Source organism: Penicillium alfredii, assembly GCF_028826965.1.
Source record: "Penicillium alfredii strain IBT 34128 chromosome Unknown utg000012l_segment0_segment0, whole genome shotgun sequence".
Classification (NCBI taxonomy): domain Eukaryota; kingdom Fungi; phylum Ascomycota; class Eurotiomycetes; order Eurotiales; family Aspergillaceae; genus Penicillium; species Penicillium alfredii.
Window position 1 is genome coordinate 173,661 of NW_026622709.1, and position 14,389 is coordinate 188,049.

Below are 14,389 nucleotides of genomic sequence, written 5' to 3' on the forward strand. Positions count from 1 at the left end.
ATTCTCTCTACTGCACCACACACAGCATGGAGAACGGTCAATCTATCAGCGCAGGTAGGAACTCCAGCTAGCTCTTCGACCGAACACAACCTGACCCAAGCTAGATGAGATTGCGCTTTACGACCGTCAGATTCGGCTGTGGGGAGTCCAAGCGCAGGAGAAGTGAGCGACCCAACCTAGGAGGGTCAGACAGTCAGATATGCTAACCACATCCACAGGATCCGGTCGGCCAACATCCTCCTCATCACCGTGAAAGCGCTCGCGAATGAAGTAGCCAAAAACCTGGTGTTGGCAGGAATTGGCAGTCTCACAATTATCGACCACGAAACTATCACCGAGGATGACCTGGGCGCACAGTTTTTCGTGGCGGAGGCACACAGCGAGGGAGATGTCCTTGGAAAGAATGTGAGACGAACAATCCCACTTCGTTCTGTATACTCTCATGTTGACCCTACCCAGCGAGCAGAAGTGGCCGGCCCCCAGATTCACAAGATGAACCCGAGAGTGAAGTTGCACGTCGACACGGACGATGTTAAAACAAAACAGCCCGATTTCTTCGCACAGTTCGATTTGACGATCGCGACTGAACTCGACTTCGCAACGAACACTACAATTAATGCTGCATGCCGGCTGGCCAATAAGCCGTTCTATGCGGCAGGTCTACACGGGTTTTACGGGTATGCATTTGCAGACTTGATTTCACACGATTTTGTGATCGAGCGGGCCAAGTCCAACGTGACTGCCCAGCGGCAAGAGACGCCCACACGCAGCATGGTGAGCATCGCCACTAAGAAAGATGGCAACAAGGCTATTGAACTGGTCACCAAGCGCGAGGTTTACTCTCCGCTCCTACTAGCCAATACCTCCCCACTCCCCGAAGACTACACCCGCCTACCGCGCCGCCGCAAGCAAATCACCCCGCTGCTAAGTTGTCTGCGCGCGCTATGGGAGTTCGAGAAGGTCTCCGGCGGCCACAAGCCCACATCCTCGCACGAGGACCTAGTGTCCTTCACCAGGTTAGCGGGTGACTGCCACCGCGAACTACAGCTCGATCCGGGCTCGCTGGACAACGTCTTCCTACGCAAGTTCCTACAGAACCTCTCCGCCGAGCTTAGCCCCGTCGCTGCATTCTTGGGCGGTTCTCTCGCCCAGGATGTCATCAATGTCCTTTCTGCGCGTGAACAGCCCCTGCAGAATATCCTGCTGTTTGATGGCGAGAACTCTGCCGGTCCTATTTACCCGCTGCATCCCATCTTCCCCGAGATGGAAACCCTCGCTGCTGTGCCTCCTGTCGCGGATCCTATTCCCCTCGATCCCATCCCTACTTCCACACAGTGATTCTTTCTTGATCTGGCGTTTTTGGGGATTCGGGGTGATGATATGGGGGATGGGACCATTTACGACCGTCATTTGTTTCTTTCTGCTTGGTTTTGTCATGTATGATACGATACCTAGCCAACGAATCTTAAGATTGTCATGGACAAAGGAATTGATTACTCAAGTATATTCAGTCTGTTCCATAAGGGTACTAGGTGTAGTAGCTATGCCTGCTTAAAACAACGCCATTTAAGAAAGACCCCCAAACCCGAGAGATAGGAGAAGAAGAGAAAGGTAAATAGAAAGGGGAAGAAATGACCCAAAGTCTAGGAAATGACCGTTTTAGTGACGAGAAGCCTCCTTCGCCATCTCCTCGTCGCTCGTCTTCCGCGGTCCGGCGGACGGCTCGCCCTCTTCGTCCGAGATCAGACCCTGCAGCTCGAATGCCTCGGCGTCTTGAATCTGCTCCGAGTTTGAGCGTGCGTGCCCGTTCGCATTCATGTACTTGCCTTCGTCGGACTGGGTGGACTCGGGCCAGGCGTAGACGGCGTAGATGTGGAGAAGGATGTTGACGACTGCGAATCATTAGCAATGCAACATGGAAAAAGGGCTATTATTTCCTCTTTTGAGAAAAGGAAATGAAATGAAGGAGAATGGTGCCAACGTACAGAGGAAAAGGATAAAAGCGATGCTGTACAGAATCAACACGTACGACACGTGCATGATCCCGGCGTTGTGCAACAGCTCCATCTGCTCCTCAGTGGAACCCATAAAGAGGAACCCGGATGCGTAAAGCAACTGCGAGAGTCAGTAATCGATCTTCGCATGCAATATCCCGAGGATGAAACTTACAAAGGGTGGCAGATACTGGAAGCTGTTGGGCTCCGAGCCCAGCGAGCTTCGGTCCTTCAGCACAAACGAGATCTCAATGATACGCGTGACACCGGCTGCCATCAGGGTGTAACCGAAGATCGAGTGCATCATAGTACTGATCATCAGGGTCTGCGAGTGCGCGGACATGGCGAAGCCGGTCAACAGGATCACAATGGCGGGGATCAAGTTCCGCTTGGGACGGCCACCACGGGTCCGGCTCAACCACATGCCCAGCAGGCCGGCGCACCACCAGACAATGCCCATGGTGGTGTGCTGGAGGTCGTTATGAACCCAGGGACCACCCCAGCGGTGCTCGGTGAAAGTGTTGACACAGCCCCAGGCGGCAATGATCAGGGAGTCAAAGAACTCCTGGCTGCGGCCCGTGCGGCGCAACCAGAACTGACCGACCAGCAGCAAAATGGTCAGACAGATGCCGTACGCGATAAAGGCGCTGCCCATGATAAAGTGCGCAAGACACTGGCCGAGGTGGTCACCCTGACAGAAGCCCAGGGCGGCAATGCCACCGAACAGCATCTGCGTCCAGCTGACCAGGGGCATGGCCTTGCCGACAATCCCATGAGCCAGCACGAAGATCCACCGAATCCGGCCCTGGCCTGCCTTCTCCAGGTGCAGCTTGAGATAGAACCCCAGGGCGACCTGCACCACCAACATCAACATCAACCAGTTCGCGAACCCGGCGTGGACATTCTTGCCGAATTGGCGGCCCTTGTGCGCATGGCCGAGGAAATAGGCGAGCACGGCGATGACGGTGCCGACGACCTGAAGGGGAACATGCCACCGGGAGCGGGTGATCTATCGCCAAAGAAGTTAGATTGCTCTCAAAACAAGAGGAGTGGGGCTTATGCTGGGGGTGACATACGCCAAGGACCATGCCAAGGGGGAATATGAGGCCAAAGGCCAGGCCCATGAGGAGGATGTGTACCCAGAGTGTCGCATCCTAGAACGGGGGAGTGTGTTAGCCTGGGAGTCCGGCGGAAGAGAGGTCCTGCAACGGGAAACGTACGAGCGGCTCGAGGGAGATGGCCGCGCCCTCCGGGACATGCCCGTGGTCGCCATGGGCTATTGCCGAGCCGAGCAGCAGAGTCCAGGCGAGGAGTTTCATGATGAGTGAATGAGCGGCGCGGTGTTGCAACAGGGAGAAGAGAAAAAGACAGCGTCAGACAATGTCGATCCTCGACCAATCCGGAGGATCCGCTATGATGTCGAGCAGCGACGCGCAACGAACTCGAGAAAAATCAGATGGCCGAAGAGCTGGGAGTGTTGCTCATGGCCGTACTCATGCAATATGAGGTTTCTTCGATTTCCCCGTCTCCAGCGATGGGTGTTTTCTTCAAGAAATCCCCGCGTGAACTAACCCGGCGATTATTCAGCGTGGACGGTGATTGGCAAGGAGTGGAATGTACCGGTACATGTATGTGGGGAAGACATAACGGCATAACGAAGTACCAGTACAAGTGCCAAGTATACTTCTCTCGCCTATGCTTCTTCCTCTTGCCTCTACCTATTCTTCCAAGGTTGTCCTGTTCTACTCTGCCGTTTCTCCATCCTCCTTGATCAACCCAGCGATGGAGAACCCTGCTCGCGAACAAAAACTAGTACGCGTCAGCCTCCAACCCCACTATACGGACTAACAATCCATGCAGGCCTCGCTCTCCAAATCCATCACCACCCTTCAAACCCAACAAAGCGAGCTCGAAGCCGAGCTGGCCGAGCTCACCTCCAAGCTGAGGTACGTAGCCATCAATCACCCTAAATAACCCCTTGATAAAAAAAAAGGGTGGGAAAAATCAGAACCATGTTTCTCACAGCTCCAGACAAAACCCGTCTACCACTGTACAGCGCCACATCCGCCTCTTGCACGAGTACAACGAGATCAAAGATGTCGGACAGGGCCTGATGGGACTAATTGCAGACGCACATGGTGTGCGGCAGATCGAAGTGCAGAAAGAGTTTGGTGTCAAGGAGGACGACTGAAACCTGCCCCCGTTAGGACGTACGATGAAGATGAAGATGAAGATGAAGATGAGTTCATTCAGATGGGACTATTTCTACCTAAAGCTTCGTCGCTGTTTTTTGTTGCCCGAGAGAGGCCCCGCGATATACTCCGGTGACTGAATCCAACGCCACAGAATCTATCAAACACAGAAAAGGAGAAGAGAACCATAATGGGTACATCGAATGGAGAGGCACGACGGGTATGAAGAGTGCAAAAGGTATGAGGATCGAGGATGAAAAGAGTCAGGGGGGTATGAAAAGGGAGATTAGACCAAAAGAAAAGAGGAAAGAAGAAAGAAGAGAAAAGGGCAAGTTGCAAAACACCATAGTACACCTTAATGAGTCTTGTTCAAACTCTGCAGGTTGACCAGCTCGTAGTACCGGCCCTTGTTGCGCAGCAGCTCACTGTGCGTGCCGCTCTCAACAATCTTGCCCTGGTCGAACACGTAGATGATGTCCGCCTTTTGGATGGTACTGAGCCGGTGCGCAACAGCGATAGTTGTGCGGCCGCGAGCGGCGGCATCCAAAGCCGCCTGTACAACCTTCTCCGACTCCGAGTCCAGCGCCGAGGTGGCTTCGTCCAGCAGCAAGACCTTGGGGTTGCGCAATAGTGCGCGAGCGATGGCAACACGCTGCTTCTGACCGCCAGACAACATGCCTCCCTTGCTGCCAACAATAGTGTTGAAGCCCTCACTAGGAAACGCAGTCAGTATCATCATTAAAGTGGCTAGATGGGAAGATGGGTGAACTTACGGAAGAGACATGATGAAATCGTAAATGTTGGCGTCCCTGCACACCTGTTCCAAATGCTCATCCGAGACTTCTTCATCGGCAGAGCCCAACAAAATGTTCTCCTTGATGGTACCCTGGTACAAAGTCGGCTCCTGGCTAACCAAAGCCAGATGACGGCGGTAAGAGTTGACGTTGAGGTCTGTGACCTTCTTGTCATCGAGATAGACACCGCCAGACAGCGCATCATAGAAGCGCTCGAGGAGGGCGATGGTGGTACTCTTACCACACCCACTGGGCCCAACCAGCGCAATGTACTGGCCGGGCTTGACACTCAGGTTCAATCCACGGAGGACGGGCTGTTCCGGGCGGTTCGGGTACCGGAAGTGCACATCGCGGAATTCAATTGATCCGTCCACATGGTCCAGGGTCTCACCCTCTTCAGACCAGCTGTCAATTGTCGGGCGGCGATCGAACAGCTTGCGGAACTCGGCCGCAGCGTTCTTGGCCTTGCCCATGTCGGGACTGAACGAAAACACGGTGCCGGCAGACTGGGCGCCGAACAAGATCTCACTGAAACAAACAAAGAACTGGAAAGTGTCGTACTCATGCTTCCCGAGCAAAGTACCTCCGTACCAGAACCCAAGAGCAACACAGAAGAAGACCAAGGCCTGCGACATAGCGTAGAGAAGCGAGGACTTGGTAACTGAAATCAAGCTCGAGCGACCCTGTGCATCAAGCTGGCCATGGTAAACCGACCACACGTCCGTCTCGCGAGTGAGGGAAGCAACAGTGCGGATTGCTGACGTCGCTTCGCAGGCATAGCTGGCCGAACCCTCGTAGGCAAGCTTGGACCGTTGCTGGAACGCAGCAAGCATGTAAAATCGGTAGAAGCCACAGGCGAGGAGAACCGGGACCACAGAAATGCAGACAAGGGCCAGCTTCCATCCAAAGGACAGAGAGATCACACATGCAGCGATGAGAGTAGTGGAGGTCATCAGAATAGTTCCCAGGGTCTGGCCACTGATCCCAGACAGATGTTTGGTCTCGGTGGACAGGAAAGAAGTCAAGGCACCAGTGCTGTTCTCCTCCCGATCGAAGAAGCTGATGTCCTGGCGAAGCATCGTCCGGAAGGCCTTGCTACGCGCTTTGCGAATCAACCGCTCTGAACTGAAGGCAAAGGCAATGCCATGGACAGAGAAGGTGATGAATTGGGCGATTCCAACGACCAGGAACATCAAGGACCAAAAGTTCGCGTCCGATCGCAATTTGGCAGCCATGGACAAGGGCAACGACAGCGCAACGATAGCCTTTGCGTACAAGAAGGCTTGAGTCGGCTGGCCACCACCGGCCAGACATGAAAAGATCAGCCCGACCACCATGAACTTCCACTCTTCCTTGTTAAACGAAGCGATGAACTTAATCAGAGTCCACAGAGAATACTTTTGGCGACCCTCAGATTCCTTCTTGGAAAGAATGACGCTTGACACCGACTTGCGGCTATCAGCGCGGCGAACACCCAGGTCTTCTTCGGTCTTCAAGACACTAGAACCACTAGCCATGGATTTGATGCGGGAGACGTGCTTCTTGACCGACTCTGTCTCCTCCAATTCATCATCAGAGTCTTCATCAAGCAAAGCGTCGGCTTCCTTCTCCTCGTTGATGCGCTGTGCCTCCACGAGTTTGAAGTAAGGACCACCCTGCTCTACCAAGTGATCATGGGTTCCCTGCTCGACAATCTGGCCATTGACAAAGACCACAATGTTGTGAGCCGTTTTGATGGTGGACAGACGGTGGGCAATGACAATCGTGGTGCGGCCCTCAGCAGCGCGGTCGAGCGCCGCCTGGACAACACCCTCGGACTTGGTATCGAGGGCCGAGGTGGCTTCATCCAGCAAGAGGATCTTCGGGTCGCTCACAACAGCACGGGCAATAGCAATACGCTGTTTCTGACCACCCGACAGCAAAAAGCCACGCTGGCCCACGTTGGTCTCGTACCCTTCTGGGAGGGCCGAAATAAACTCATGGGCGTTGGCCATTTTGGCGGCATTTTCAATCAGATCTTGGATTTTCGTCTCGGGCTCGTGTTCGAAGCGGGTTCCAATAAGACCATGGCGGATGTTCTGGTAGATGGTAGTTCCAAACAAAACCGGCTCTTGACTGACCAGCGAGATCTGCTGGCGCAGCCAGCGCAGGTTGAGGGTCTGAATATCGTGGCCATCCAAGAACACTGTGCCACCAACGGGCAGATAGAAGCGCTCGACCAGACCAACGACCGTACTCTTGCCAGAGCCAGAGGGTCCAACCAAGGCAGTCGTCTTGCCAGCGGGAATCGAGAGCGTCACGTCCTCCATGATTGTCACCTCGGGCCGCGAGGGATAGATGTGTTTGACGTTGCGGAATTCGATGTCGCCCTCAATATGATTGAGAATAATGCCTTCGTCCGAGGTGGGGTCCATGGGGGAAGCGCGGTCGATGGTGCTGAAGATCTTGGTCGCCGCAGCCACAGCATTGGTAAACGCCTGGCCGTTGGGACTCACGTTGCCCAAACTGAATGAACCGATCAAGATAGCCATCAAAATCGTCAATACCTGGCCAACATCGACCTTGTGATCGACTAGGAATCGCGAACCCATCCAGAATCCCAGGCCGTAGTTCAAGAACATGATCCCAAACATGCCGCCCACCATGACGCCGAGGGCCATCTGCAGGCGCATGCCCCACCGTTCAGCGAGCTGCAGATGCTCTTCGTACTGCTTGGCGAGCTTATCCTGCGTGCCAAAGGCGGTTGCGTTGCGAATGGAACTGATCACTTCTTCGGCGACAGTTCCACCGGCACCATAGCTCTCCAGAGAGAGCTTACTGTACTTGACGATAAATCGAGATCCTCCGCCCATGATGACCACCAGTGCCACAATGGTCGAGGTACAAATACCAGCCAAGGGAGCATATTTGACATAGGCAACAACAAAGGCAGTGACAAAAGTAGCGATAGCGGTCAGCGTCAGGCCAACTTTCTCGGACACACCGTCCTGAATCAAGTTGGTATCGGCAGTAATGCGGGTGGTCACCTCACCGGCGCCCAATTTGTCGAAGTAGGCGATGTTCTGGCGCAGGATGGCCTCGAGGTAATTCTCGCGGATCTTCTGGGTGACATGCTCTCCGGTGTAGATGAAACCAATCGTACTGATATAAACGGTGACAAATTCGGCGATGCCCAAGTAAACAAAATACAAGACGTTCTTGGTAAGTTGGTGGTAGAAGTCGTCGTAGGGAAGAGTTCCCAGGGTAATCCCCTGGAAGTCCTTGGCCAAGGATCCAAACAGAATCTGACGAGAGATATGAGCGATAGTTCCATCAGATCATAAGAAATACTCACCGTGAATAGAGGCAAGGCAGCACCAGCGGCAATAGCGCAAATGGCGCTCACCAGCATGATCAACACATCCATGCGCGAGGCATAGCGATAGAGGCCAAAGAACGAGATTTTGGCCACGGGAGCATCCAGCTGTTTCTTCAGAATCTCCTTCTCATGCGATGGCAGATGGGCATAGAGCGCGTCCTCCTCCGATCCGGGGGTGTTGGTTTCAGCGCCACTCTCTTTGATAATCGCCGAAAAGGTCGAAACCGAGTCGGAGTCGCGAGCCTTCTCATGAGGATGAGCGACAGTTTCGTCCGCCAGCACCTCGACGGCGGTCACACCCTCCTCCGGTTGCTGCATGTCGAAAACTGAACGATGGTCGACAGAACAGTGGCGAGCACGAGGTTACTCCATTCAGACCACTGACAATAGGTCCCGACAATCACAGATCGTAGGATTCGGGAAAGAAAAGAGATGGGAGTTGGCGAGGAAGGGATACAGGGTGAATAAGACGGTCCCTCTCAAGACTTTAAGTGCAGAAACATCTAGATGTGAGATTTGGGTGGGCCGGAGAGTGGAAGATCCGGGCGGCTTATGCAGCGCGCCTTGTACTTCCGATTGAGGTTAATAGTTCGTGATGATACTGAATGACTCGCTTTTTTTTTTCTTTCTTTTTCGTCCGAAGATGTTCCTGGGTGAGTTGGTGAATTCTACGATTCTCCGATCGGCACATTTCGAGCGCGTCGTGCATTCTTCGCCGCAAGGGCATGCCAGGGTCCATTACACCCCTGGGAGAACGCGAATAGGATTTTATTTTATTTTCATGTTTTATTATTATTATTGTTATTGTTATGACGTCTATGGACCAGATGCTCGATCGCTGACACGAGTATATGACCCCACACTCTACCAATGCATCTATGGATAAATCCATGACGCATAAGCCCATCACGATAAACACACGATAGATACACGTTGACTCATCTCTTGACCGAATTTTCGTCCTTCGAGACACTTGAGCAGGAATCATTATCCACTTCCACATAAGCTATCGGCCAGTCATATTGCATCGGTTGCACGATTAGGCCCCTCATGCAAGTACCAAGCTCCGGCACTATCGCTTTGTGCCGCATTTACGAGGTCATGTATCGGCTCGGTGATTACAAGGTCCCGAGATGATTTTTTTTTCTGCATTGGGTCCCCGGACGGCCCCGGGGGCAACCCTTAGGCATCAAGAAAGGTCACCTGGCCAGGTAAGCAATCGGCTGAAGGGTAGTTGGGGAGAAGAAAGGAACTCTGCTGGGATCCCTTGATTGCCTCAGCACAGTCAAACAAATCAAGTTAATTGGAATCAAACATCACTGCCTCAGGCATTAACCTTGAAAATAAGAGGCTTATTCATCCATAGACACCTCAGGCACTACATGAATATTTCCGCCTGAGGCGTAATCACCTGACCCAACCGAAGCGAAGCCAAGCCCTGCCGCACACAAATCCCTCCACTCCCGACGGTCATCCTCCCTCCATCCAACCGCTCGCCATCGCGTCCAAGCCTTCAAGATGCCGGTATGTATCTGCGATGGGTTGCAGTGTCGCCATGATAAATTGACCATATACTTACTCCCGCTGTTTCCAACAGAGCCACAAGAGTTTCCGCACCAAGCAAAAGCTTGCCAAAGCTCAGCGCCAGAACCGCCCCATCCCCCAGTGGATTCGTCTGCGCACCGGCAACACCATCAGGTAAATTGCAGCCCTTATAAAGAAAGAAGGAGAAGAGTCGGGAAAAATATACACGGCGGTCGATCTGTTCAACATATATCGAAAAAAAAAAAGACATGACCCGAGCCCCGACACAAAACGACCAGAAAGCAGAAGAAAATCCACCGAACAAGGCTGATACCCTGTTTTTACAGATACAACGCCAAGCGGAGGCACTGGCGCAAGACCCGTCTGGGCATCTAGATTCGACCCGATATCCCCATTTTCTGTCTGTCTGGTCTCTCCGATTTCTCGTTCGACCCGCCATGTCCCGCCTCGATCTTGTGAATGTCGCATGACACCCGCTCCACACCAGGGGAGAGACCCCCGCCTTCTCGGACTCGGTCGCGCTAGTCACTTTGGAACTACATTCGAGTCTCGGCAACTGTCTTGTTTACCACCGCGTGCACTTTCTCGAACTACGCAATCCTTGGATGGAAACGACAACTACCACACGTTGCCCTGCAATACTATGTTTGAGGCGGGGAAATACGGGTAGCGGACTTTCGGGAGGACACGGATTTCAGGAAAGACGCACGGCAGATATTCTTATCAAAAATTCTGATGGAATCGAATTGAACGTCTCTCTTTGTCTTGCATTTCTTGCGGGATGTCCCAATCTCACCTATCGTAATGACTGTCTTGGGAATTCGCGGCCTACATTTACAGAGCAAGAAGCGTATAGACCATGGTAGACCTGTAGCTCGTTCCACACCAAAGCGATCTAAGCTATGTCGAATCAGTTCAAGTTCATTGAATATTCGCCTACCTCCAGCCGGCGCAGGCGACAGTACAGAAAAGAAAAGAAAAAGCCACAAGAGGCCAACGCCATCGTTAAGGGAAGACTCTAGAAGCCACGAGTCGCATCATCATGGGAGAGCAAGAGATCAATTTCCATTTTCAGGGGAATAAAGCAAGAAAAAATCATTTAGCGACTAGAAGTAAGAAAAAAAGAAAGGCCATCGGTTAGCATGAAATCAATCAACGGTCGGGAACACACTCACTCCTCGGCCCATTCATTCTCGCGACGGATCTGGTCCTCCTCCTCGGGCGTGAAGTCATTCTGGATGTTAAAGGTCTTGCGGATTTCCTCGGGCGACTTGCCCTTGATCATGTTGGCGACGGTCTTGCAGCCGACATCGAGGAGGGCCTTGATATCCAGGTAGTTGGCGGCCTAACGGATGAGGGAATGAGGGGTCAACAGATGGACTTTGGGGTGGGGGGGGGGGGGGGGGGGGGGGAAGAAGTAAAAATATAAGAATGAGGGGCCGCCAACCAAGATTATCTCAAACAGCATCTCCTGGTCAACCTGCATAAACTTCTGGTCCCACTCGTCAATGTCAGTGGTCTTGCGACGATTGTCGTCGTCGTCGCCCGCAGTGGGGGGGTCGTTCTTGTGGTGTTCGCACCACTCGACCACCTTCTTCAGGACGGGCTCGTTGACCTGAAAACAAAGACTGGATGTCAGTGAATAGCCAGTCAAAATTCTTTAAGGAGACACTGACATTAGGGATGGGGATGGCTTCGCCGGAGTCGCCGAGATCCTCCAGCATGTTCTTAATGAGAACGGAGCGTTCAGCGACTGCGCGCTCTGGAAGAGAGAGTCAGATGTGGCTGGAACCAAGTCCCACAGGTATCAAGCGTACCGACTGAAATGTCAACGCCATCAGAGCTGGTCAAAGTGATGGAGCTCGCCATGGTGACTGAGGGTAATTCGCCAGGTGTTCTGGTGGAGGTCAGCGTTACAATCTGACAACCAAGATCTCAGGATAGCCGTACCGGTATAATTTTGATGAAGAGATCTGTTGATAAAAAGAGAAGCGCGGGGTTGAGGGAAGTGGACGTCGAGAGGGGAATGAGGAAGAGAGGAAGTTCAGCGGTTCAGCGGTTCAGAGGTTAGTCAGTGAGGCTCTCCAGAAAGCCCCCACGCAAACAGTTGCCTTCGGATTTCCTGAGGCATCCGGAAGTGTAGAAAGTAGAAATATTGTCTAGGCATCTATTGATTTATTTCTTTATGTATATCTATTATTTATGTGTACATGTATATGTATCTATGGAACCTATCAACTGTGTGGGTGTTAGCCATCTATCCACGTCTACTTCCAGATAGCCATGAGGATGGGGAATACTGTGTAGAGCCCAGCATGCAGATTAGATTAAATAGTCGGCAGATCCTTATCTCCAGACCTTCGATGACTCGAGAAATCATTTATTTCTAGGGCACTCACGTATTATTTCGGCGCTAAGTGCAAATAGCAGAAAACTGGCAGTGATATCATCGCGAATAATCAATCACGTCCTGCAACCCCCCCTTCCACTCCTTTTCGAAGCATTCTCTTGGGCCTTTCCGTTCTTTTCTTGAATTTCTTTTTTTTTTTCTTATATTTGTTTTATTCTACAGCATGTTCCTCTCGTGAACCATGTGGAGACGAACCTACTTGCTGTTACTGGCGATCCGTGTTTATTTTGCGCTGTCGCCGAGCTACTTGCACCCCGATGAGAATTTCCAAGGTCCCGAAGTTTTCGCAGGTACGTCCCCATGGCGCGCGTTTTCTCCCCGGTGGACGCGCCTAGGATCCTCGAGAAGATAGACTCATGGCAAAAATGCAGGTCGCATCTTCTCCTATCCCACTCACCTCCCCTGGGAGTTTACGTCGGACCACCCCATCCGCAGCGTCTTCCCACTATGGCCGACCTACGAGCTACCGATGAGCCTCTTGAAGTGGTTCTCCCTCGAGACCGGAACGGGCAACCCACATCCACAATTAGTATACTATGCGCTGCGCGGGGGCATGTTCCTGCTGAGCTTCGTGCTCGAGGACTGGGCTGTCTATGAGCTGGTTCCTTCCCCGCGCCATCGTCGCGCGACGGTGGTGCTAGTGGCCTCGTCGTATGTCACCTGGACATATCAGACGCACACGTTCTCCAACTCCCTCGAGACCCTGTTGGTCGCCTGGGGGTTGGTGTTGATCCGGCGCATCGTCGAAAACAAGCAGCGCTCCTCCTTCTTTTCCTACGCGGTCCTCTCCTTTATTGCCGTGGCCGGCGTCTTTAATCGCATCACCTTCCCAGCTTTCCTTTTGATCCCGGGGCTGCAATTGCTGCCTCATTTCCGACACAAGTAAGTCCAAATATTGTGGTGCTGGGTCGAGGTCAGTTGCTAACGCGGTCGGCATCATCAGACCAGCCTCCCTGGCGGCATTCGTGGGCTGCGGGCTCCTCTTCACGTCGACGGCCATCCTCACCGATACGGCCTTCTACCGACCGACAGCCTCGCTCGTGGATATTGTGCGCGCGCCCATCATCACCCCGCTCAACAACCTCCTCTATAATTCAGATATCTCCAACCTGGCAGCCCATGGCCTCCACCCGCACCACCAACACTTGATTGCCAACCTGATCCAGCTGCTGGGCCCCGCATATATTGTCATGATTCTGTCGCTGTTCAGCTGGCCGGTGGTGCCATCGTGGATGCGCAATGCGCGCGCCGTGTCCGCCGTGTCCGCAACAGTGCTGCTGTCAGCCTTCCCACACCAGGAGCCCCGGTTCCTGATCCCGTGCGTGCCGCTGCTCCTCAGCTGCGTGCGCGTGCAGCGCTCGCGCCTGTTCCTGGGGGCATGGATCCTCTTCAACGCCGCCATGGGCTTCCTGATGGGCGTGTACCACCAGGGCGGCGTCGTGCCGGCCCAGCTGGCCATGCGCTCCATCGTGGCCACCCACTCGCCCACCCCGCAGCCTGCCGCCGTCTTCTGGTGGAAGACCTACTCGCCCCCGCGCTGGCTCCTTGGCCCGGACCCGGACCCGGCCGCAGCCATCACCACCTTCGACCTGATGGGCCTACCGGGCCCGGACCTGATCCAACAGCTAGACCAGGCCGTGCCCGCCTGCACCCTACCTTCCCCCGTATTCCTGGTCGCGCCCTCATCGGCCACCTTCCTGGATCAGTACGCCCCCACCGCATCGCCCGCCGACCTCGAGCTCCACCAGCGCTGGTCCTTCCGCCAACACCTCAACCTCGACGACCTGGATTTCGGTGACGACGGCGTCCTCCCAACCCTGAAACGGGTTGTTGGGCGTCGCGGCCTGGCTGTGTGGGCTGTCCAGCGGGTCTGCCATTGACAGAATCTTTGAAATGTTCATAAGTGGCTGTGGCTATGAGGCTGGGATTTATATATTTTCTTGATTCTAATTCTTTTCATTCTCGTTTTGGATTTTGACAGTCTTGGTCATATCTTTTGCATTGTATTCTAGAACCGATGAGATACCTCTTTCTTTCTCTTTCTTTTTTTTCGTTTGTGTTCTTTTTGTGGTCTTTGCATCGGCTCATCGGGATGG

At 53.4% G+C, this 14,389-nt stretch overlaps 7 protein-coding genes across 7 annotated transcripts; 4 read left to right on the forward strand and 3 right to left on the reverse strand.

The window, feature by feature from the left end:
- Nucleotides 1-100: 100 nt before the first annotated feature.
- NUU61_009605 (E1 ubiquitin-activating protein AOS1) lies at nt 101-1,338 on the forward strand (the record flags this gene model as incomplete). Its single annotated transcript, XM_056660130.1, has 2 exons — nt 101-162; nt 219-1,338. Coding segments are annotated over 2 exons (1,182 nt in total), but the record flags the coding sequence as incomplete, so codon positions are not given.
- A 321-nt stretch (nt 1,339-1,659) lies between these two features.
- On the reverse strand, nt 1,660-3,313 carry NUU61_009606 (Ytp1 family protein; the record flags this gene model as incomplete). The annotated part of the gene is made up of 5 exons (XM_056660131.1): nt 1,660-1,892; nt 1,986-2,115; nt 2,170-3,003; nt 3,071-3,148; nt 3,215-3,313. The coding sequence occupies 5 exons, from the start codon at nt 3,311-3,313 to the stop codon at nt 1,660-1,662; spliced, it is 1,374 nt and encodes a 457-aa protein (XP_056506629.1).
- Nucleotides 3,314-3,776: 463 nt separating this feature from the next.
- NUU61_009607 (SWI5/SAE3 family protein) lies at nt 3,777-4,185 on the forward strand (the record flags this gene model as incomplete). Its single annotated transcript, XM_056660132.1, has 3 exons — nt 3,777-3,806; nt 3,855-3,940; nt 4,020-4,185. The coding sequence occupies 3 exons, from the start codon at nt 3,777-3,779 to the stop codon at nt 4,183-4,185; spliced, it is 282 nt and encodes a 93-aa protein (XP_056506630.1).
- Nucleotides 4,186-4,541: 356 nt separating this feature from the next.
- Nucleotides 4,542-8,656, reverse strand: mdr1 (ABC multidrug transporter Mdr1; the record flags this gene model as incomplete). The annotated part of the gene is made up of 3 exons (XM_056660133.1): nt 4,542-4,899; nt 4,960-8,264; nt 8,315-8,656. The coding sequence occupies 3 exons, from the start codon at nt 8,654-8,656 to the stop codon at nt 4,542-4,544; spliced, it is 4,005 nt and encodes a 1,334-aa protein (XP_056506631.1).
- A 1,200-nt stretch (nt 8,657-9,856) lies between these two features.
- Nucleotides 9,857-10,258, forward strand: NUU61_009609 (60S ribosomal protein eL39; the record flags this gene model as incomplete). The annotated part of the gene is made up of 3 exons (XM_056660134.1): nt 9,857-9,862; nt 9,936-10,036; nt 10,210-10,258. The coding sequence occupies 3 exons, from the start codon at nt 9,857-9,859 to the stop codon at nt 10,256-10,258; spliced, it is 156 nt and encodes a 51-aa protein (XP_056506632.1).
- A 796-nt stretch (nt 10,259-11,054) lies between these two features.
- skpA (SCF ubiquitin ligase subunit skpA) lies at nt 11,055-11,752 on the reverse strand (the record flags this gene model as incomplete). Its single annotated transcript, XM_056660135.1, has 4 exons — nt 11,055-11,228; nt 11,331-11,498; nt 11,560-11,645; nt 11,701-11,752. The coding sequence occupies 4 exons, from the start codon at nt 11,750-11,752 to the stop codon at nt 11,055-11,057; spliced, it is 480 nt and encodes a 159-aa protein (XP_056506633.1).
- A 722-nt stretch (nt 11,753-12,474) lies between these two features.
- Nucleotides 12,475-14,173, forward strand: smp3 (glycosylphosphatidylinositol-alpha 1,2 mannosyltransferase smp3; the record flags this gene model as incomplete). Its single annotated transcript, XM_056660136.1, has 3 exons — nt 12,475-12,583; nt 12,665-13,175; nt 13,237-14,173. The coding sequence occupies 3 exons, from the start codon at nt 12,475-12,477 to the stop codon at nt 14,171-14,173; spliced, it is 1,557 nt and encodes a 518-aa protein (XP_056506634.1).
- Between the last annotated feature and the right edge of the window lie 216 nt (nt 14,174-14,389).